General features: G+C 36.8%; 1 protein-coding gene across 1 annotated transcript in view; it reads left to right on the top strand.

The window, feature by feature from the left end:
• ABCA12 (ATP binding cassette subfamily A member 12) overlaps positions 1–23913 on the top strand; it is a 189743-nt gene that overhangs the window by 113810 nt on the left and 52020 nt on the right. Inside the window, exons 16-23 of the mRNA XM_049888086.1 lie at positions 2746–2910; positions 3243–3453; positions 4468–4607; positions 6777–6896; positions 10565–10655; positions 12778–12957; positions 13528–13843; positions 17300–17414. Coding sequence (XP_049744043.1) covers positions 2746–2910; positions 3243–3453; positions 4468–4607; positions 6777–6896; positions 10565–10655; positions 12778–12957; positions 13528–13843; positions 17300–17414 — 1338 coding nt within the window. The remainder of the gene's footprint in view (positions 1–2745; positions 2911–3242; positions 3454–4467; positions 4608–6776; positions 6897–10564; positions 10656–12777; positions 12958–13527; positions 13844–17299; positions 17415–23913) is intronic.

Genomic DNA, 23913 nt, shown 5'->3' with positions numbered 1-23913 from the left:
ATCAGATTAGATAGAGGCTACCATAACTTTACTTTAGAACAAAACAAGCGGTCATTATAGGGCTTAGTAAAGTCAGCGATGACACAGTCTTGCAGCAAGTGGATGCTTTATAAGTGTTTATTTAATAAACAACTAAATGAAAACTTATATGTCAGAAAACTTAACACCTATGTGTATCCAAATCTATACTTGGGTAAAAAATATTCATATATTCTTGAAAACACTGAAAAAAATGTTTTTCTTTTTAAAGTAAGAAAAACCAGATGCAACAAAGCTACCTTACACTATTGAGACATTACAGTAACGGGGATGAAAAACTTGTAGGACAAGTAGCATCACCCTGCACCTATATTTCTGCAATGCCTCCCTAACTGGTTTCCCTGCCTCCACCCTTACTCCTTCGACCTTTTCACCCCCCAAGAAGCCAGAGTCCTCCTTTTAAACTTTAAGTCACATCACTACATCCTTCTGCTCAAAACCTTCCAGTGGCTCCCCATTTTATCCAAGTGAATTTCCAAACCCTAAATAACCCCATGATGAACACAGCATCTTATCTCTAAAGTCTCATTTTTGCTTGGCTGCTGTCTGGGCCCATGGCTGCTGCATGGTGCCACTCCAGAAGGCAACCTTCATGTCATTAGTGTGGCTACTTGTCTTTGCTCAATCCTGACCTTCTCAGTGAAGCTTACCCTGACCATCCTATTTAAAATGCAACTGATCTCGGCCACACTATGAAACCTCCTTTCCTGCTCTATTTGTTTTCAACTGCATTGCCAGCGTATTAGATATTTCACTTAATTTTCATGTTTATTATCTGTCTATCCCCACTATTACGTAAGCTCAACAATTGACATCTTGGCTCACTAAAATATTGCAAATACATAGGAGAGTGCCTGGTTCACAGTGGAACTTAGCAAGCACCCACTATGTAAACACATGGTTACGTTACATAAACTATAACCTAAAATGCATAGGAAGGGAAAGTATTAATTTTGTTCACTTAAAATTTTAATTCTTATTTTAAAATCTTCCACAAGGCGGGAATCAAATGAAATATTTCTTATTGAGTAATTAAGCATGTGTTTTTGACAAGCAAGACCCTTCCTAATTCTTTTAGACATTGCAAACAAAAATAAATATTTCCAATCACTTGCTAATTTATTTCGCATCAACCTAGGAACTCCTAGAATTTTGGCGGAACCATAAGGAAAACAGAAATGTTGATTCTAATTTATAAATATTTGATTGCAGTTAGTAGCCGTCCTATTGAGACAGGTTTGTCTCCATGAGTGAGGGCTATACAGTGAGGGGGATATGAGTACAAGGCTACCTTTCCAACTGAATCTTGTGCTTACCATGGTGGTCTTTGATTTCCTTGGGCACACCAAGAGCTTTTCCTCCTTAGGCCCCTCACGCATCTTTTCCCCTGGATCCTTTCTCTCATTCTTCCCACGGTTTGTTCTTTCTCATCCTTTTGTACTGTACCTTGGAGAGACCTCCTTTTGTTTCTTACCTAGGCTCTCCCCCAGCCCACCCCATCTCCTATTCCTCAGCTTTTTTTCCTTGACCTGCTTGATGGCTGTCCCTCCTATTAGACTGAAACTCCACGAGTGTGGGGATGATACCAAATTTTGCACCACAGGATACCCATCACCACACCCAGTGCTGGCTACATAGTAAACCAAACCCATTGCTTCTAGTTGATTCTGACTAGAGCTGCCCCGTAGGGTTACCAAGGCTGTAATCTTTATGGAAACAGACTGCCATATCTTTCTTCTGTGGAGTGGCTGGTAGGTTTGAACCACTGACCTTCTGGTTAGCAGCAGAGTCTTAACCACCGCACCACCAGGGCTGCTTGGCAACATAGTAGGCACTCAGTGTTTGTTGAATAAATGAATAAATGAATGAGACAGTTAAATTACTTTAAAACATTTTCAATATTTCTTCCTGCAGCATATAAGCATTATGTTATTAAAATGATTAACCTTGATAAATGACATGGGCTTTTCGATGAACCTTTCTGATTTTTAGGTGTATGTTATATAATTTTTGAGCAATAGTATCCATGAAGAATTACGTGGTTTACTTCACCGACTTTTAAAATCATTTTTGACAACTTTATTGAGGTATAATTTATACACTGTAAAATTCATTAGTGTGCAATCCAATGATTTTTAGTCAATGTACAGTGTTGTAAAACCATCACCACAATTTAATCTTAGAACTTTTCCATCACCCCAAAAAGAAACTTCATGTCTCTTTGCAGCCAGTTCTTACTCTGACCCCCAGCTCTAGCCAACCTCTATTTTCTGTCTGTAGATTTTCCTTTTCTAGAATTTCATATAAGCCGAATTTTGCAATATGTGGTCTTTTGTTTTTTGGCTTCTTTCACTTAGCATGATGTTTTTGAGGTTCATACATGTGGCAGCAGGTATCAGCATTCCATTTCTTTTTATTGTCATTTAGTGTTCCTTTGTTTATCCACTCATTTGGATTGTTTCCACTTTTTGGCTATTGTGTATAATGTTGCTATGAACATTCACATACAAATCTTTGAGTGGGTATTTGTTTTAAATTCTCTAGGGCTGATACCTAGGAATGGGATTTCTGGGTTGTGTGTTTAAGTATTTAATAAATTGCCGACATGTTTTTCAAAGTGATTGCACCTTTTTTATGTTACCATCAGCATTGTATGAAGGTCCCAGTTTCTTCACAAAAGTCATTTGCTTGTATCATTTCTGTTAGGTGTTTTTCCCCAGGCAAAATCAAAAGCCAGTAGAAAAGATGGTAGAACTCTTCATCAGGCTGAAGGAGATTCTTAATCTGATGGCTTCCCGGACGACTTTGCTGCTAGACAAAATGAGACCACTGAAACAAATGCATCTGCCCAGAGGTGTTCCACTTACTCAGGTAGAGAAGTTGCCCAGAAATGGTCTTATTGTCAAATGCCTTTTGTCGTATTAACTTCACTTCAGATTGGTTATAATATATTCAGCTACAACTTTAGTAAATTAAATATAAATCACCTATAGGAAAACTCTTGTACTTGGACAACATTATTTCCCACTTAAATTGGTGAAGCTTACCATTATGCATTTACATTTGGAATACAATGCACATTTTAACTGAATTATGGAAATCTTAAGGCTATGCTAAGCGTTTTCAAGATTTTTTCTATAATGTTTTCACTAGCATCTGTAGTTCATATAATATTAATAAATCAGGGATTTTTTTTTTCACAGGGAATATACCGAGGCAACCGAATGAACACACCCCAAGGATCATTCAGTACCATCTCCCAAGCATTGTGCTCCCAAGGAATTACCACTGAGTATTTAAATGCCATGCTTCCATCTTCCCAGAGGCCAGAAGGCAACCACACTAAGGATTTTTTTACTTATAAATTAAGTAAAGAGCAAGTTGCTTTGAAATATGGAATTCCCTTAAATACCAGTGAGTATACTTCAAAATAAGCAAGGGAATATTATCTAACAACATTGTCTGTTACATATTCTCATTCCATAGTAAATGAAGCAGTAATTTTCCCAAGAATAAAAATAGAAAACACTTACACAGCACACACCACATGCCCAACATGTTATGTTTATTAACTTATTTACTCTTTACATCAACCTTATGAGGTAAGAACTACTATTATTCCCATTTTACAGAAGGAGAAATGAGGCACAAAAAAGGCTAAGTCCATTGGCCAAGGTCTTCCAGCTTGCAAGTCTCAGAGCTTTGATTTGAACCTAGTCAGCTAAAAAGTCTATCGTCTTAACCACAGCAGTATACTTAGAATTTTTGAAGCATAACTAAGTCTCTGCCAGCAGATAATACAAAAATATACCTTGAATCTGCTGTGGTCAATATTTTTTCTTAATTTTCTAGAATTAGAAATTTATATCATACCAGGTAGAGCTTCATGAATGCAGCAAAACTATAAATGTTTAGTGGTACATTAAAGCTTTTTACTTGATCCATAAACTTTGAGATGGAAAATATGATCAGCTGAGCTCTTCTCAGATAATATTTGTGTGTTCAGCATAGCAGTTGGATTGACTCATTTATGTATCTTTGTATTCACTCAACAAACATTTATTGAACTCTCTTACGTATCAGGTACTATCCCAGTAACAAGGTTTTGTGTCATTTTTAAATTAAATGCTTGTGAGGTAGATCTGTTGGAAGCAATTCTGAAATGCAGTTTTCAATCTTTCTGTCTCCTTTTGGCAAAATGCCATCACTCATTCTGGGCTTGCTTATTGGCTTAAAATCTCACACCTAAAAAGATTTGTCACTGTGCTTTCTCAGTATGACACTAGATACCTCGTATCTGTTAATAATATAGGAAGTACTAAGACATGCATTTTAAGGTGTGATAATAATAATCTGTGCCAATTTCCCGTGAGAAAATAGATTTGGAATACATATATTAAATGGTTTTATTTCACTTTTTCCTTTCAGCCCCGTTTTGCTTCTCCCTTTATAAAGACATCGTTAACATGCCTGCTGGACCTGTGATTTGGGCCTTCTTGAAACCTATGTTGTTGGGAAGGATTTTGTACGCACCATACACCCCAGTCACAAAGGCAATAATGGAAAAGGTTTGACCATTATATCTCAAAGTTTCTATTTCGCGTATTAAGATGATTTTTTAAAGTAGTCAACTTCAAATTTACTTTGGCTCACTTGATGACTTTATATCTTACCTATTATTACCCCTGGCTTTGTGAACTCTTAATAATTCTCAACTTTTGCCCTGCATATGTAAAAGCAATGTGGGTTGGATGGTAGCCTTTGAATAAAAATGGATCATGTTGGCAACTGAGAAGGAGGTTAGGTTGAAGCAAGACCTCAGATTTTTCAATTTATCTCAAAAAGCAAAAAATAAGTCCTGTAAGACAAATAATAACACACAAGAGGAACGTGCTTTTTAGTTCGATCAAGTGTACAAGACCAAATGGGCAACACCTGCCCAAAAGCAAGGAGGAGAGGGCAGGAAGGGGCAGAAAAACTGGGTGAATGGACACGGAGAACCCAGGGTGAAAAGGGAAGGGGAGAGAGTGCTGACACATTGTGGGGATTGCAACTAATGTCACAAAACAATTTGTGTATAAAATTTTTGGATGAAAAACTAATTTCTGCGTAAACTTTCACCTGAAACACAGTAATTTTTTTTTTAAAGAAGCAAAAAATGTTTCTACAACTGGTGTCTGAAAGTATTTAAAAATAATGTCACTAGAAAAAAATATTGGGATATTTTATAACTAGTTTGAACAAAAACAATCCCCAAAGTATATATTCTTGGCTTCATATTTGATTGAACACTTTAATATCTTATGTTTATATAGAGGATAGATGTGAAGAAAGGCTGGTGAATTCGAACTGCCCACCTTTTGGTTAGCAGCCAAATGTCTAACTACTGTGTCCAGGGCTCCTAAGAAAGATAGTATTATTAATAATAACTATACTTATTACCTACCTAATTTAACCATGGTCACATTTCCCTCTCACTTTTAAAATTGACTTTAATGATTTGAATTAAAAGCTTAATACTTATAAAATGAGAGATGAAATTAAAAAAACAAAATTTCCTGTTTTAGATTTTTACCATTACTTGGCCAGTAAATGATAGTTTATGTGACTGTCACATTATTTTTATGTCTATATAAAAAATAGACATGAGGTTATCACCAATTTCTAGTATATTCTTTGTTTTCATTGTTTATGTTTTACTACTTAATTTGGCTTGTTGGCCACGTACTTCTAAATAATTTTGCACAGATGAAGTCATATACATGCTTATTTTTTAAATGAAGTCTTTTTTCTTTTTCTTCTTTTTCCCCTTTTCTTTTCTGCTTGGCACTCAGTTCCCCTTTTCCTCCCATCTTGATCCCACTTTTCTTTTTCATGCAAAGTCATCCTTCAAGGATATGTCTTCTTATAATTTCTCTACATTCCCTTAATCATTTACAGATACTATTCATTCATATGCAGAGTTCTTTGGCCATTGTTTGCATTATTAAAATGAGATTGCAGCAGAATACTTTCCTACATATTGCTTTTCTCACACAACAATATGTGGGTGAAAATTCTGCCAACTCAGTCGGTATAGTTTAATTCATTCTCTTTAAAGGTTGCATTTTTTTTTTCCCCATAGCATGGAATTCTTTCAGTTAATCCTCAGTTGTTGGGCATTCATTTTGCTCCCAGGTTTTATTTTTTTTGCTAATATAAACAATTTGGCAACAAATTCTCTTATGCATATGGTATTTTTATTTCAGTGAGATAGATGTTCAGGATTGAAGGATATTGTATTTTCTTTTATTTTAGTATCTATTGTCAGACTGCTTTCCAAAAAGGGTGTGACACATCTGTTTCCACCAGCAATGTAAGAGAATATTCTTCTCCCTATGTCCTTGAACTAGGATGTTTCTTAAGTAGTAAAGTGAAGGGTCTCATTGGTAAAAAAGACTAACTTGCAAAAACTCAAGACGGCTTGCCTTCATTTTGGCTGTAAATTCACTGTGGGTAAGAAGCAATCCCTGACTTGCCCAGGATTTTTATAAATGACCCTAATCCTATTAAAGCTGCCATTTAAAACTTTTGACCATGTGGGGAATTTGTCTTTTTTTTTTTTTTTTTTTTTTTACTAACTCTGCCTTTTAGAGCTACTTTTAAAAGTTCTGTAATAAAGCAACCTTAAAATACATTATTTGAAATACAGGAAAAATGCTAACAGACCAGTTCTGTTTTCTTTCTTTGTCTTTAAGTCTAATGTAACTCTGAGGCAGCTGGCGGAATTAAGGGAGAAATCTCAAGAGTGGATGGATAAATCGCCGTTTTTCATGAATTCCTTCCACCTGATAAACCAGACAATTCCAATGCTCCAGGTATGAGATGGTTCTGCCATTCATCATAGCAGGAATTATAATTATTTGAGATTTTAATGTCATCATTATGTGAAATGGTAGATAGTGAATCCATATTCAACAGATTAAAATTGCCTTTCCTCCAGAGACGGAGTCTGAGGCAGGATAACAGACCTGTCCCTCATGTTTATAGTCATCCTCACATCTTGTGTTGCAGCTCCTCTGTAATTCAGAGATAAGCCATTTTACAGGTTGATCTTGAGACAAAACTAGTAGTGCAAATCTATTTCACAAAAGTAAAATGCTATAAAAAGTTGCTTTAAAATATGCTTATTTCACTTATTGCTCCCCTTTAAATTATGTTTTTCTATTTTAACTAAACCACAAATCTTAAATTAGTAATATCCTGGAGAACACTAACTCTGGGGAGTCCCTTGGGTGAAACATATGACGTGTGTATTATCAAATACCAAATTTATTCTAGCATTGTACACAGGGTGTTCTCACACATGTAGTTATCTAAGTGTCTTAAGTTCAACGTCATTTAAAGAAACAAACATTATCATAATTGGAAAAAGTGTTCTAATGAATTGACCTCTTCAAAATGTAGTCCCCAAACAATCCTCATGCTTACTCTAGCTTAGGTTAAAGAATTGACAATGCAACTGAAATACTATGCATCTTAAGTGCTAAGTGTAATGTGCAGTTCTTGTAAAAGATATGGTGTTTTCTGAAAACGATGCAAATAACGTGGGGAGATGTTTCCATCACAAGCAGAGCTATTGACAGCTAACCATAGAAGAGCAAAATTAGATGAGTTATTAATTGGAGAAAAGAAATTGGCAGGAATGGTGTCAACATAGGAGCTTCAAGGGAGAATGGCTTCCATATCAAAGAATTGAGAGAGGCTCTTAGAAAATTGACGGAGCCCTAGAATATTTTTGCAAAAGAAAAAGAAAAGTACCCTTCTTTATAATCATGCTCAAGAAGTTAAACATAGAATGAAGGGTATTGTATCATAAAACTTTCTCTGAAAAATTACACCCAAAAGATGTTTTACTCATTTATTGTGACTAAAAAATAGTGCATAATAACAATTACAACCTGAAGTTTATTATAGATGATAAAATAAATCTCTAAAATAGACATTTAATAGTTTTAATAACTATAAAATAAATTTCTCATCAAACATCTTCCTCATAATTTACTATTAAATTTTGATTCCAATTTTATGTACTTTTTTCCAGTGAGTCTCAGATAACAAAGGCTATGTGGGTAGTAGTACTTTATCGACATATGTATTTTCCTAAGTGAAAGATTGCTCTTTTCTGCTGAATTTTTTTTTTCTGTGCACAGAAAAAATGCTAATTATTTCATCAAGGAAACTTATGTTAGCTAATGTGGCAAATTAACAAAGAAAACGCTCGATGCATAATAGTTCCAAAGTGCAAGTAATTTGCTAAGAGAGAATTCTGTCACCATGTTGATAAAGCAGTCATCAACTAATGGAAGTGTCTTTATTCTGTTAAGGACAAAATAAACTATTATTCTCAATTCTTGAGGAAAATCTTAGTTCTGCAAGCATGCAGAGAATTTGAAATTTCAAGTCCTGAGCGCAAGATCTGAGTTTTGTCACTGTGAACACCTTAGACAAATAACTTAAAATACCTGAGCTGCGGTTTAGGAATCTCTAAAGTAGGTATATTGATAACCATAGACTTGTGAGGATCAAATAACATCACATGTGTGGAAGCATTTTTAAATAGGATCATATATGATATAAACCAAAAAGAAAACCAAATCTGTTGCTGTTGAGTTGATTCCAACTCATAGCAACCCTATAGACCCTATAGGACAGAGTAGAACTGCCCCACAGGGTTTCCAAGAAGCACCTGGTGGATTCTAACTGCCAACCTTTTGGTTAGCAGCTGTAGCTCTTAATCACTCCACCACCAGTGTTTCCTCCATATGTGGTATACAGGATTAATAATCAAAGGAGTAATGGGAGAAATGGAGATAGGGTTTGATGGATCATCTATGATTTGCAACTAACACAGGCTTTGCTGGTTAGTAACACTCTGACTCCCTGATGTGCGAGTTAATTTCTGGTAAACAGTTATATTTTAGAGGACTCAGATTATCACAGTGTGTAGCTGTGTAATAGCTACCAGTCTCCATGCTGCCAATTACTCTTAGGACCCTCAACAGTTACAGATTTAAAAAATTAATTCTATTATGTATGTGTCCTAGTAATATAGATTCTTCTTATTCATCTATCTTCGTGGTAACCAATATGATCACCATTTGGACAGAGTAGAACTGCCCTACAGGGTTTCCAAGGACTCAAACTGCCAACCTTTTGATTAGCAGCCAAGCTGTTAACCACTCTGCCACCAGGGCTCCTCATGTCAACAAAGCAGAAAACATTGGTAAGAAAGACAGGCTCATACAAAGACAAGACCATGAATTCATAAGATGAATAAGTGTGTTTTAATCAAGCTGAGTGCTCAATTTTCAACTTTCCCTTTGGCCCTTACAAATCATATGTTTTTGGATGAATTCATATAGTTCCTTTAGGCCCCAGCTCTGTTATCTCTTACCAGGAGATAATAAGAGTACTTACCTCAAGGTACTGTTGAAAACGAAGTGAGAAAATCAAAGTAAACTATACAAGAGAGTGCCCAACACATGGTAAGAGCTTTTTTTTTAGTAGTACTCCTATACTACCAGAAGTTCTATCTCCTAATTTAGATGACAGTTACAAATGACTCTATATATTAAGTAAATTTTCAAATTTTCTACCATTTCATGGAAATAGAGTAACTGACTGATGATGAATTTATGTTTTTGTATTCACATATTTGCCCTTATTATGGCATGAGACAATACTATACTAATTTATATTTGAGTATTCTGCTGAGATAAGACACTCATCCCTACTCTACAGAAAAAATAACCTTAAACTGAAAAAGGCTGGGTGCTTACTGGAAGCCTCCCAGCTAGGAAGTGGTAGAAGTAGAATAGAAAACCAGTTCTAATCTCAAATTCTGCATAGATATCACACTTTTTAAAAGTTGTTTTTGTTTGTTTTAGGTAAACAAATCTATGAGCCACCAAAATTGTGTATACCCAAAAAAACCCATTGCCATCTAGTCTATTCTTACTCATAGCAACCCTATAGGACAGAGTAGAACTTCCCCATAGAGTTTCCAAGGCTGTAATCTTTACAAAAGCAGACTGCTACATCTTTCTCCCATGGAGAGGCTGGTGGGTTTGAACTGCTGACCTTTTGGTTAGCAGCTGAGCACTTAACCACTGTGCCACCAGGGTTCCTTTAATTGTGTATAGCATATGTTAAAAAGAAATGATATAATTAATAATAATGAGAAAAGCGTTGTTAAATAGAATATAATAAGTTCCTAATGGTGATAATTATGGTCATATCTGGTCACTTTAGCATGCTGATCCATTTATATCCATAGACAAATAAAAATTCAACCTTAGAAGTCGTTACCAGCCACACACCTTTTCTGTCTTTCTCGAGGATTTCTATGTGAGCCTTTGTAATATGGTACATCCTTAATGGCCGGTGGTGGTTCCTTCATTTTACTGTGGGCATTATTAGAGAGACAATGATTAAGCATACTTTCTTCTTGTACTGAAACTTATTTCCTATTATTATTGGTTAGAATACTCTACGAAACCCTTTCGTGCAAGTGTTCGTAAAATTCTCCGTGGGACTCGATGCCGTTGAACTATTGAAGTCGATAGATGAGCTTGGTGAGTCCAGATTCACAGAAACGCTTATTCAGTAGTCACATTGGAAATGTGAAAACATCATCCCACGTTAGAACATTTTTTCATTTTCATCAATATTTCATTTCTAGCTAGTTAACCTCAGAAGACTAAAACCCTAGGTATATCTGTCTTCTTCTCCTACTTAGTTGCACAATTCTAAGTAGTAATGATTATTTGGGTACTCAGATGGTTGATGTCTGCAGTTAGTTTTCAACAGTGGCAATGCAAAGTACTCCATATGAATGCAGTTTTGCTTTCAATCATAGGCAGGTGGCTAGATATTCAATCATAGGCAGGTGGTTAGATACCAAAGATATATATATATATTTGGTAACTTGATGAAAAGCAAGTCCTTCAGGACAAGGGAAGATGAAATGGCTTATTTCTGGCTACATTTTATCTCCTCAGTATCATCTTGACAAACTCAGCATATAATTGAAAGAGGCAGTTACAGAGCTAGCAAAAGCAAGACAAAGGCAATGCAGAGTCGCAAAAGAAAATAAACCTGAATCAGTAGTCAAGGTTAGGTCCTCCTTTCATGGTCATTTAGAAGGAACAGACTGAATAAGATCAAAGGCACTGTCTGAACTTACGCATTCCCTCTGCCACATCCCCACCTTCAACCTAAGGGATACAAGACATCTAATTCAGTCTCCGTCTGATTCACTGTTGCTATGCAACCATGGATATGAGGAAGGGATTGAGAGCATCAGAATTTGGCATCAGCAGACCAAATGCCCCACCTCCTCTCAGGCAGTGCTGGGAAGTAAGTGAGTTAGGTTGTGAACCAATGGGGAGGAATTATGCCTAGAGTTGCCTATCCTATCATTGTATGCATTTGATGATAGTCAACCCAGCTTTATAAAGAAATGTGTTAGTGGATTTATTCTCCAAAAATATCATTTGGGTAAGGGACCATTTCATTAAAATATCAGAGACATACTCAAAGTTCTTCTACAAATGTAATTATTCCTAACTTTAGAAATAGGTGATAGAGTGTACAATTTAAAGTCAGATGAAAATTAATATAGTAGTGAGACTGATATTTGTACTACCATCTGTGTAACTTAGTATCTGAGAGATTATAGCTTGAATTGGGGAGCCACTGACCCTCACAGCTCTTCATGATCCTGTCTACCAGCCTTTCTAAAGAATCCTTTGGTGTTGTGTTGGTTTCCAATGGCTGCTGGAGGCCACTGTTCAACCACAATGTTACCCCTCCCCCACCAACATCTCTATCAAGCACATTTCACTTTAAATTCTAATGAGAACTGCATTTAAGAAATTGCCCTCTGTGAAAAACGTAGTCTTATTTTGGACGATGTAAGAAACATGTTTTTGTTCTGTGAGGAGGGATTTATGATATTCCCAGGCTTCTCCATAGTCATAGTGAAAATTTAATTGGCCAAATGATTTATTAACTTGCAATTTCATATTTACCCTTTGTCTCAGTTGATTTCCTCACAAGGAATCATTAAATTGAAGCACAATTAAGTCCTCTTTCTTCCGGAGTGATTGCCTAGAATAAAATCTTGATAATTTTGTCTAAATTAATACAGATATTTTTATCAATAGAGATAACTCTCATAAGATTTTAAATCAAGCAAAGTTGAAAAGTTGTAACTGTGTGGCATAGATTCTCATAGTTCTTTAAGAAATATTCTGTAGCACAGTTTATCAAATGATACAGCTCATTTGTTCTATACACTCTACATAGACTCTCCTTTGTTTAAGTTCTTGTAATCATTCCCTGTAATATCCAGGCATTCCTGTTTGGTTTATTCTAAATTTTCACCTCTAGTTTATAGTTTTCTTCCCACCACATGTACATAGAAATTAAAAAAAAAAAATTATTCAGTCTCACTCATTGGTTAATGAAATTGTAGCAGAATATACTTCTAAATTATCTTGTCTCTTTCTTTGAACTTAGGTTTACTGCATTTTCCAAGGGTGAGTGTACTAGATATTTTTAGAGTAAATTCCACAGCCTCCTCCTATTTATAACCTAGTTTAATGTTCAACATTTACCAAAAAGTCAGTATTTTTCATTGCTTCTAGAATCAAGACTATAATATTTTTTTGTCTATTTTGCTCTGCTTCTTAGATACCTTAAGGATAAAATTAGAGAACCACATGGACATCATTGATCATCTTAACACGCTGTCTTCCCTGACAGTAAATATTTCTTCCTGCATATTGTATGACCGTATTCAGGCAGCAAACACCATAGAAGAAATGGAGGGCGAAGCTAAAAGGCTCTACAAAACCAATGAACTCTTTGGAAGTAAGCACTATTTTTTGAGATTTGAGATTCTCTTTGTACTAAAATTGGCCAAATTCTGCCCTCACCACTTTCATTCAGAACTCAGAAGGATAGTCAAGGGGTCACTACCCCTTCTGATGTCTTTAGAAACAAGAACCTTTTCATGTAGTCAACCGACCATCTTGCCTAAGTATGAGGAGACTTCAACACAGCTCTAATTTTGTTGACATAGTTAAAATTAAAAATGAAAAGAGTTACGTAGTTATCGAGTGACGTTGAGCCCATCCTCATAATCAGTCAAGATTATTCATCTAAAAAAACTTTTTTTTCCTTTTAATTTCAGTAAGTGGCCTAGAGTAACGTATTGTGTCTGGCCACTTAGTTTGTGATTATAGTCTCAAACTCTGGCTTTGAACCTCCGAGGCTGTCACTTCCTATTAACTGTCTTTTCTGTAAATTAGGAGCCTGAACCTTCTGTCACATTACTAACTCAATGCGCTGTTTGGCTGCCCCCTATGTATACCCTCAAACCAATGAATAATGTCAACCATAAAATAACCTTTCTGCTGTTGTTGCCATTATATTTTTTAGGTGTTATTTTTAAGCTTCCTTCCAACAGAAGATGGCAGAAAGGCTATGCCTCTGAAAATGTCTCTCTTCCTCCTGTCATAAAATATACCATCCGCATGAGTCTCAAGACTGCACAGACTACTAGAAGCCTAAGAACCAAGATTTGGGCCCCGGGACCACACAATTCTCCATCACACAATCAGATCTATGGCAGGGCCTTTATTTACTTACAGGATAGTATCGAAAGAGCCATTATTGAATTGCAGACTGGAAGGAACTCCCAGGAAATAGCAGTCCAGGTCCAAGCCATTCCTTATCCCTGCTTCATGAAAGACAAGTAAGTCTGGGTGCTTTCAGCCGTTTTTAATGATGAACCACTTTTTTGAGAACTCACTTCTGCTCACTTAGATATATTAAGTGAAAGAGATAATTTCCCCCAAAACTTTGTTATGTGCTTGTTCCCAGGAAAGGGTCCACTCTATAAGGCACAGCTCCATAATAACCCTGCATGTTACCAAAATTATGGTAAAACACCTTAGCATCTAGTCAATTTCGAATCATAGAGACCCTATAGGACAGAGTAGAACTGCCCCATAGAGTTTCCAAGAAGCGAATGGTAAATGATGCAAAAGTGCCTAGCAAATGATTCATGTTTCCTTTATCATAACCCTTAGCTCTCAAATACCTTTGGTCCAGGATTTAGGAGAACTGGGCTCCAGTCCCAAGTCCATCATTGATGACCTTTGATGTTACCAACTCTCTACTAGTCTTACCTTTTCTTAGTCAAATGATGTATTTGAGCAAAGTAATCTTAAAATCCATTCCAGCTCCCATATTTGATTTAAAAAAAAATCTATGAGTGCATAGTCAATTTTGGTAAAAAATACTGGAAAGATAGATGAAATTGCGAACACATCGTTGATGAACTCTCTAAGATAAATACTGTGCTATCTGAAATATTTCATGTACTGTCAGACCATTCACTAGGAATCTTCTTTACTAAAATTGGTTTGCTTCATGAACAAAAAAAAAAAGTAAAGTTAATGTCCTTAGACAAACGAATTTGAATGTTCAAGAAATTTGTCAGTTGGGTAGTACTAAATGGCTCCTCCATTTGGACCACAGTTAAAAAATAAGATTGTGGAATTACATTTTTCAAACTCATGTTCTTACATAAAAGCTTGAGGCTGAATATTACTTTAAAGAAATTGTACTTATTATTCAACCCAGTTACTGTAGTTTATATACAGTTCAGACGGTTCTGGCTTTTTTTGTTTCTTCTTTCTATCAATGCTTCTGTCTCCCTTGGCTCTTTCAAGAGCTGTAGGTGAGATGAGGTTGTAACTCTTTGAGCGACAGTGATGGGGAGACAGACGAGAATTCCACTGAATGAATTGTCATGGATGGCTGCCTATTTCGGAGACTTTGCTGCCTGAACTGTGTGTGAACTGCAAAGGCTTTCTTGAATAGTAAAGACGTGTGGGTTCAATTAAGTTAAAATTCTCATCTATTTTCCTACTTACATTTTTTCACCGTGTAAATTTTGGTACCTAGCTTGGTGGGTATCTGGATGTTTTTCTTAAAGAATAAAAGTAGACTCTACTCAGTTATCTTTATATGGTCATGATTGTAATACCTTTCATACACAAAGTCTTTGTAACATACACAGTACTTTCACATATATTCATTTGTTCTTACCCAACAATCCCACAAGATCTGATTATTCACGCTTTCCAGATTAAAAAAAAAAAAACTTAAATCCAGAAAGGTTAAGTAATTTGCCCAAGGTTGCATTTCTGGTGCCATATCGAACTTTCTGATTACAAGACTAGCATTTTCTCCTTTATACTATACCAATCCTGAAGTATACAATCACTTGGAAGAAACACTATAGGGAATTTGTTTTTAATGAATGAAAGCCTTTGCCTCATTCTAGGGTCAGAAACAGCAGCAAGACTAGATTTAGCCCAAGAAGAAATTCATTCTACAAATATTCTTTAAGCTCTTACCTAGTGCCAGACAATTTCCCAGGAACCAAATTATTGGGTATGGTCCCAGCCCCAGTCTTCCCTCACCAAAAAAACCCATGGTTTTATCTCTGAGGGTGATAAACTGTTGCATGCTAAAATGAATGATAGTGATGTCATGTTTCCATTAATATTTGCATTTTTCTTGGGAACTTGGAGGTGATTCCTCAGTCTTATGGATTAAAAAGAAGCAGCCCTGGTGGCACAGTGGTTAAACACTCAGCTGCTAACCAAATGTCAGTGGTTCTAACCCACTAGCCACTCCGTGAGAGAAAGATGTAGCAATCTGCTTCCATAAAGATTTATAGCCTTGGAAACCCTATGGGGCAGTTCTACTCTGTCCTATAGGGTCACTATGAGTTTGAATCAAGTTGATGGCAATGGCTATGTAGATTAAAGGCAAAATGGCCTTGGGACATTTCTCCAAGTGAAAGCTTCAGTGGAGGCCAATATGTAAAACAGATCAACTTAGAGTCCCTCTCATTGAAAACCACTGTCCAGGGAAGGGCAGCTAATATCAGAACAGTGGTTCTCAGAGTTTGATCCCTAGACCAGTAGTATCAGCACCACTTGGGAAGTTGTTAGAAATGCAAATGCCAGGCCCTGCCCCAGATATACCAAATCAGAAGTTTATGGGTGGGACTCAAAAAAGTGTGTTTCAATAAGTCCTTTAGATGGTTCTGGAGCCCTGGTGACGCAGTGGTCAAGAGCTCAGCTGCTAACCAAAAGGTCAGCAGTTCAGATTCACCAGTTGTTCCTTGAAAACCCTACGGGAAAGTTCTACTCTGTCCTATGGGGTTGCTATGAGTCAGAAATGACTCAACGGCAACGGTTTTGGTCAGGTGGTTCTGATGCGTGGCCAACTTTGAGAACCAATGTGTTTGAATTTTCAGGCATTATGGGCAGGCCACTCTAACACATTTGGGGTTCGATAAGGTCTTCTTGCAACCCTCCAGTCAAGTCATATAACCAAACTTCAAAAAAGACATTTCTACGTTATTTGTGAACCATCTCCCGGGACATTTCTTTGTGGAATACAAGTTCTTTGCATTTTAAATGGATTGTTTTGCATTTTATTTTATTTCATTTTGAGAAATACAGTGTAATAATAACTGTGAGCTCCCAAAGAGTAGATAAATACAGTAATTTTGAAAGATACAGCTTTTAACCAGATAAACCCATCACCACCTACTTTTAAATCTCCCTTTTGGATAAGAATTTAAACAGAAGTGTTTTGAGCCTTGCAATTATATATATATATACATATATATATACATATATATATACATATATATATATAAATAATTATTTTCCAAGGTGGGACATATTCAAACATACTTTAAACAGTTTGACAATTTTATCTAACAGTCCAAACCAAACCCCAACCCACTGCCGTTGAGTCGATTCTAACTCATAGCGACACTATAGGATAGAGTAGAACTGACCCATACAGTTTCCAAGGAGCGGCTGGTGGATTTGAACTGCCGACCTTTTGGTTACCAGCCATAGCACTTAACCATTATGCCACCAGGGTTTCCTCTAACAGTCCAGAGCTGTTTTTCACTCTTGCAGGATTACAGAGAGAAAACCATTGGCCTACTATTAAGTCAGCTTCATGCTTAATAAATAATGGGGGATATTAATAGTTACTATCAACTTTAAATCAGGAATATAATTTCAATGTAAGAGAGGGTGCTCTTTATGCCTTACAGTCTGCAAGTGTAGCATTCGTTTTGGTCACTGGATTTTTGTTTTTGTTTTCACAGCTTCCTAACCAGTGTCTCTTATTCTCTTCCAATTGTGCTCATGGTTGCCTGGGTGGTATTTATAGCTGCTTTTGTGAAAAAGCTTGTTTATGAGAAAGACCTCCGTCTTCATGAGGTATGTTGACAGTCCTTTCTTTTTATGAATAATTCTTATTCTTAATATAATTAATCGCTCTGATTTTCCTCGTGCCTATACAAACTCGGAAAGCCCAAGCTATACCTTGTAAATTAGATAGAAGAAAAAAACATTTTGCAGTCACAAAGACAGTGATAAGGCAATCCTTGATTTTCTCAAAAAGTTACATAGCAGCCATTTTGAGAGCTTAGTCAATACAGAAATCTGAATAATTGCAATTTATGATCATAAGAGTAATTTTTGCTGAAGAAGTTACCTAAAGGATTTAGAATATAATAGAGGAATTCAAAAAAACAACAATAGTAACTAATAAGGCAAGAAGATTGTTGGCATGGTAACTCAACACGCCTAAATTTAGATGTAGATATGAAACTTATTTCAGCTCTGAGAATCAAATTCTCTTTCCACTATACCTTGTCTTCTTCAATTACCTTCTCCACCATCTCTCACTGGCTCCTGATTTGTAGAGACTGATAGTTTGGTGTTATGCTACAGATTAGGTTAATCATAATATAAGGATGGGAGTGAGGCCCTGATATGTAAAGCATGGTCTCTCCTTGAGCACGTTCTTCACCATTAACTCCAAGTCCAAAATATCTTCTTTATAGAATTGATGACAAATCATTGTGTGATTTTTAGATTACATTGGAATACAAAGTATTTTATCCACTCATCCCATAATGAGTCCATTCTTGCACTCACTTGTGGAGTGGAAAGAAAGCAGAACCAGTCTAAGCTGGGGCACAATAATCATTGCAAGGCCTGGCTGACACTCAGTACTTTTCAGACTTACCTTGCCATTGCTTCTAGGCAATTGATTATTTCTTCTTACAAGATACAAATTGCTGCTTCATACTTTTGTGTGTACAGCACCAGGCTTCCCAGGTTGTCCCAGTATTTGAATCTACATGGGTCACCATCTCTGTTTAAATTCTGGTTGAACCTCAAAACTACATTCTTATATTCCAGTTACTATTTGGTTAATGTCTAATCAACTAGTTTGAACCCCCATTGTGTTCAGGGACAATGCAGTGGTGTTCTGGTTCGAATTTAGAAACTTGAATTCATGCCCTGGACCTGGATCTGAATTGCAAGTTCCTACCTTATATTTCTCTTTCAGATTTCTGGTACTCAGAAGTGAATCTTCACAGAGAAGTAGAATACATTGAAGTAGAAAATTGATAGAAACTGAGTTCTCTTCTACTTCAAAATAAACATTTACCTTAAAAATATTACTTATGATAGAAATGAATAGTAAATATAAGTGTGTGTATATGCCAAGAAATATGGAAGACAGCTTCCTGGCCAACTGACTGGAAGAGATCCATATTTATGCCTATTCCCAAGAAAGGTGATCCAACTGAATGTGGAAATTATAGAACAATATCCTTAATATCACACACAAGCAAAATTTTGCTAAAGATCATTCAAAAATGGCTGCAGCAGTATATTGACAGGGAACTGCCAGAAATTCAGGCTGGTTTCAGAAGAGGATGTGGAATCAGGGATATCATTGTTGATGTCAGATGGATCCTGGCTGAAAGCAGAGAATACCAGAGGATGTTTACCTGTGTTTTATTGACTATGCAAAGGCATTCAACTGTGTGGATCAGAACAAATTATGGATAACATTGCAAAGAATGGGAATTCCAGAACACTTAGCTGTGCTCATGAGGAATCTTTACATAGACCAAGAGGCAGTTGTTCAGACAGAACAAGGGGATACTGATTGGTTTAAAGTCAGGAAGGGTGTGTGTCAGGGTTGTATTCTTTCACCATACCTATTCAATCTGTATCCTGAGCAAATAATCTGAGAAGCTGGACTATATGAAGAAGAACGGGGCATCAGGATTGGAGGAAGGCTCATTAACAACCTGCATTATGCAGATGACACAACCTTGCTTGCTGAAAGTGAAGAGGACTTGAAGCACTTACTAATGAAGATCAAAGACCATAGCCTTCAGCATGGATTGCACCTCAACATAAAGAAAACAAAAATCCTCACAACTGGACCAATGAGCAACATCATGATAAATGGAGAAAAGATTGAAGTTGTCAAGGATTTCGTTTTACTTGGATCCACAATCAACAGCCGTGGAAGCAGCAGTCAAGAAATCAAAAGACACATTGCATTGGGTAAATCTGCTGCAAAGGAGCTCTTTAAAGTATCGAAGAGCAAAGGTGCCACCTTGAAGCCTAAGGCGCTCCTGACCCAAGCCATGGTATTTTCAATTGCATCATATGCATGTCAAAGCTGGATAATGAATAAGGAAGACCGAAGAAGAACTGATGCCTTTGAATTGTGGTGTTGGTGAAGAATATTGAATATGTCATGGACTGCCAAAAGAACAAACAAATCTGTCTTAGAAGAAGTACAACCAGAATGCTCCTTAGAAGCAAGAATGGCGAGACTGCGTCTTACCTACTTTGGACACATTGTCAGAAGGAATCAGTCCCTGGAGAAGGACATCATGCTTGGAAGAGTACAGGGTCAGCGGAAAAGAGGAAGACCCTGAACGAGGTGGATTGACACAGTGGCTGCAATAATGAGCTCAAGCATAACAACGATTGTGAGGATGGCTCAGGACTGGGCAGTGTTTCGTTCTGTTGTGTACAGGGTCACTATGAGTTGGAACTGACTTGACAGCACCTAACAACAGCAGCAACTATATATATATATGTATATATATATATATATATATACACAAACTATATTACTTTGTTTTTGAAAATGGTGCTCTCTGAATGAATTTATGAGTGTGACCAAAAAGATTAAAGCATCATGACGAATCCTTTTTCAACTGAAGACATAAAAGGCATGTTTTTAGTAGTGGAGCAGTTTCTGCTTGGTAGCTCTGTCTTCATTTTACAGGCATCTGCTTTCAAAATATGACCACCTCATCGTTGGGTTAGTCATACATAGTGACAGAACACTCAGCTTGGAATCAGAGGATCAGACTTTGAGTCTTCCAGTTCTACCAGCCATATGCACTTGGGGCCAATCCCTTAAACTCCCGGAGTCTTGTCGTCTAGACTCCACTCAGCACTGTATTCCCAGAGCAAGCTTCCTCACTGCCTTGGCACAAAGGAAGTGTTTAATTACGTGGGTTTTATCAATTCTAAGATACAGATTTTTTTTCACACTTTAAGCTCTCTGAAATTGGGATGCATCTTACAATTGAAAGGGTGTCATAATTTGTTTGGCAGCAATTTTTCTTTCTTAGTGGCATGTAAAATAATGGTGCGTCTTCAGTTAAAATCAGCAGTGTTTTAAATTCAATGGAATATGGTATATTTGTGGAGTGAAGTACTGGAAGTGGATGCAGACTGAGTGGAACGTCTCTAATACCTCTTTTCAGCCTCCATCCACTGCCCACAGAAAGGGCCGCAGTGGCTCTGTGGCTAAAGTGCTTAGCTCCTAACCAAAAGGCGGTGGTTCAAACCCACCAGCTGCTCCATGGGAGAAGGATGTGGCAGTCACCTTCCATAAATATTACAGCCTTGGAAACCCTGTGGGAAAGTTTTGCTCTGTTCAATAGGGTCACCATGAGTCAGAATCGACTCAACAGCAGTGGGTTCCACTTCCCACAGTTGTAATCTGAACTCCAAGTGAGAGAGACTTGCTGAAGACTACAGAGCTAGTTAGTAGCACAGCTGGGACTCAAACATCTTGACTTCTAACCAACCTTTTTCCATATCATAACTACTTTCCCTTATACAATCTTATTTTAATAGCCTAGACTTTTATGGACTTTTGATGATGATGATAGACAATTACTTAGGTTACAAACACTCAGAAGCACTTTTCATTGCCATCTTTTATGTTTAGCTAAGGTCTAAAACTGCCCGTTCCCTACTTCCTTCTCATTCAACTTAAACCAAAAAAGATAAAGAGGATCAATATCTTACCCTTTTACTTCTTTGATCATTCTTGAATCTGGGCCAAACAAACAAACAAAAAATAGCACAAATACTAATGCCCAGTACGGTTATTTATGAAATTAAGCCTATAGTTAAGAAAAAAAAAAAAAAAAACTATTTCAGAAATGCCTTTCACCTGTGGTTTGTTCTGTGTTCCTTGCTTTCAAAAATTAAAATATTAAAACTATACAAAGGTTGATGTTCTAACACAGGGAATAATATATTTTTGCTCATAATTTTCTTGATTTATAGGTTAGTTTCATCCATTTGATCTAATATAAGTGATGTCTGGGGTTTTTAGTATTTATATTTTGTTAGGGATAGAATTTTGGAGTGGTTCTCTCTCAGTTCAGACAGGTAGCCTAAAATATCTGTGGGCTGTAGTGATGTTACCAAGAATTAATACAAGAATTTTTAACCCACTGGTGCTTCACATTAGACTATTTTTTAATGCTTTCTTGACGTACGCTATCCATCCCATCAATGAGAATTTGGAGATGTTCAACACACCCTTTACAGATTACTGTTGTTGTTGTGAGCGGCCTCCAAGTTGGACCCCACCTCACGGAGATCCCCTGTGTTACAGAGTAAAATTGTTCCACAGGGTTTTCTTGGCTGTAATCTTCATGGAAGCAAACCACCGGGCTTTTCTTCTACGTAGTCACTGGTTTGGTTCGAACCACCAACCTTTTGTCTAGCAGCTGACTGCAAACCACTTGTGCTACCCAGGCTCCTTTATCATACTCAAAAACAATAATATAAGTATCTATTATTTAGACCATTTTTAAAATGAGGTAGAAAATGTGATTCGTTCTTTAGAAATGAGTACTTTATATACTTGTCGATTTAAGTAAAGACATTGCTGTCAAGTAAATATATGAATATTTATAACTTCTTTTCCTGACAGCATGAATGCTAGCCCCTATGTGTAAACTTCTTTTTAATGTGGCAACACATTTGTTCAAAATCTTTGAGAATCTTTTTCTTCTCATGAAACCAAAACCATTGCCATCAATTCGATTCCAACTCATAGCAGCCCTATAGGTTTCCCTATAGGGTTTCCAAGGAGCAGCTGGCAGATTTGAACTGCCGACCTTTTGGGTAGCAGCTGTAGCTTTCAACCACTACACCACCAGAGTTCCTTTCTTCTCATCAGTCTCTGCCATAAACTAGTGACAAACAATGACCACTATGCAGAGGGGTTTTCCCTGGGCAACAGGTTACCAGATATTGATGAATTGCTCTGGCAAGTTTGGGAGGCTTGAGACAAGTGACTCTTTGATTACAGAGCTGGCACCTGACATCTATCACTCTGAGGAAGAACTAACAACATCCAGGAAAGTGTAGCCAGCCATCCTCTGTGGGCCACCTTTCATCAGCAAGTTTCATCTTGTTTGTTACAACAAAATTGGCAGTGAATCTCGATAATTTATGGATGGCTTATGTGCTCTTGTTGCCCTTTCTCTTTATGAAGAGCAGCTGTTCTCCTCCTGGCACAGAATCCTGAAGTTTAACACTGAAGTTTTATGCTAGAATGTTTAATAATAAATACTTATGGAAGTACCTAACTCAGTTTATTTCGATAAAAAGCAATAATCAGTCCCCCACTTTTATCAACTCTTGGCTCTTGGGAATCAAAATCTGATCTGATATCTCAAAATTTTGACTATTTTAATGATAAACACCTTTAGTCCTAGTCTTCAAATTTGTCAAGTTATTTTTTAACAAGACCATGGATGAAATATTTATATGCACACACACACGTATGTTTTATATGGTAAATATCAATTGTCAGGGAAGAGAAATAACATTTATACACATGAAGATGGCTCTATTTCACGGCTTTGATACAGTCCTAGATATTTTACATCCAGCTTGTGAAATATGGAGCTCTGGTTGTGCAGTGGTTAAGAGCTTAGCTGCTAACCGAAAGGTTGGCAGTTTGAATCTACCAGCTACTCCTTGGAAACCCTATGGGGCAGTTCTATGCTGTCGTCTAGGGTCACTAGGAGTCAAAATCAACTCAATGACAACAGGTTAGCTTTGGTTTTTTAGTTTTTGAGAAATATATGGATATTATCTACTACTGACATACATGGCATACACTGCTGTGGAAAAAAAATATTTTTTGTATATGGCCACATGAAATTAGAAGGTAAGAAGCAGCTTTCAGTAGTTATAGGGAGTCTGTAACTTCCTATTTAACTATATTCAAGTAGGCATAAACTCGGCAAAACCCCAAAATACAAATAGCAGGAAAGGCAAATAAAAAAGACTCATGTATCATAAGCATATTTGAATAAATGAGTTTCTCTGAAACTCAGTCATCAAACATTACACAATAATTTTCTTTAGTTGGGTGGGGTGCAGGGAAAGAATTTCTAGAATAAGAGCTCTGAGATCTTTTTCCACACCAAATTGTCATTTTGTTTTCAATGACAGTGGGCATTGCCATTGGAGGAAGTTTTCCATAATGAATCTTTGCTCCGTGCTGTTGTTTTGCTTTGAGCTTCCATTCCTGTGGAAACATAGGTTGAGTCTTTACTGCAAAGAGTGA

This window comes from Elephas maximus, chromosome 6 (assembly GCF_024166365.1).
Source record: "Elephas maximus indicus isolate mEleMax1 chromosome 6, mEleMax1 primary haplotype, whole genome shotgun sequence".
NCBI classification, from domain to species: Eukaryota; Metazoa; Chordata; class Mammalia; order Proboscidea; family Elephantidae; genus Elephas; species Elephas maximus.
This window is presented reverse-complemented; position numbering and strand designations above follow the sequence as displayed.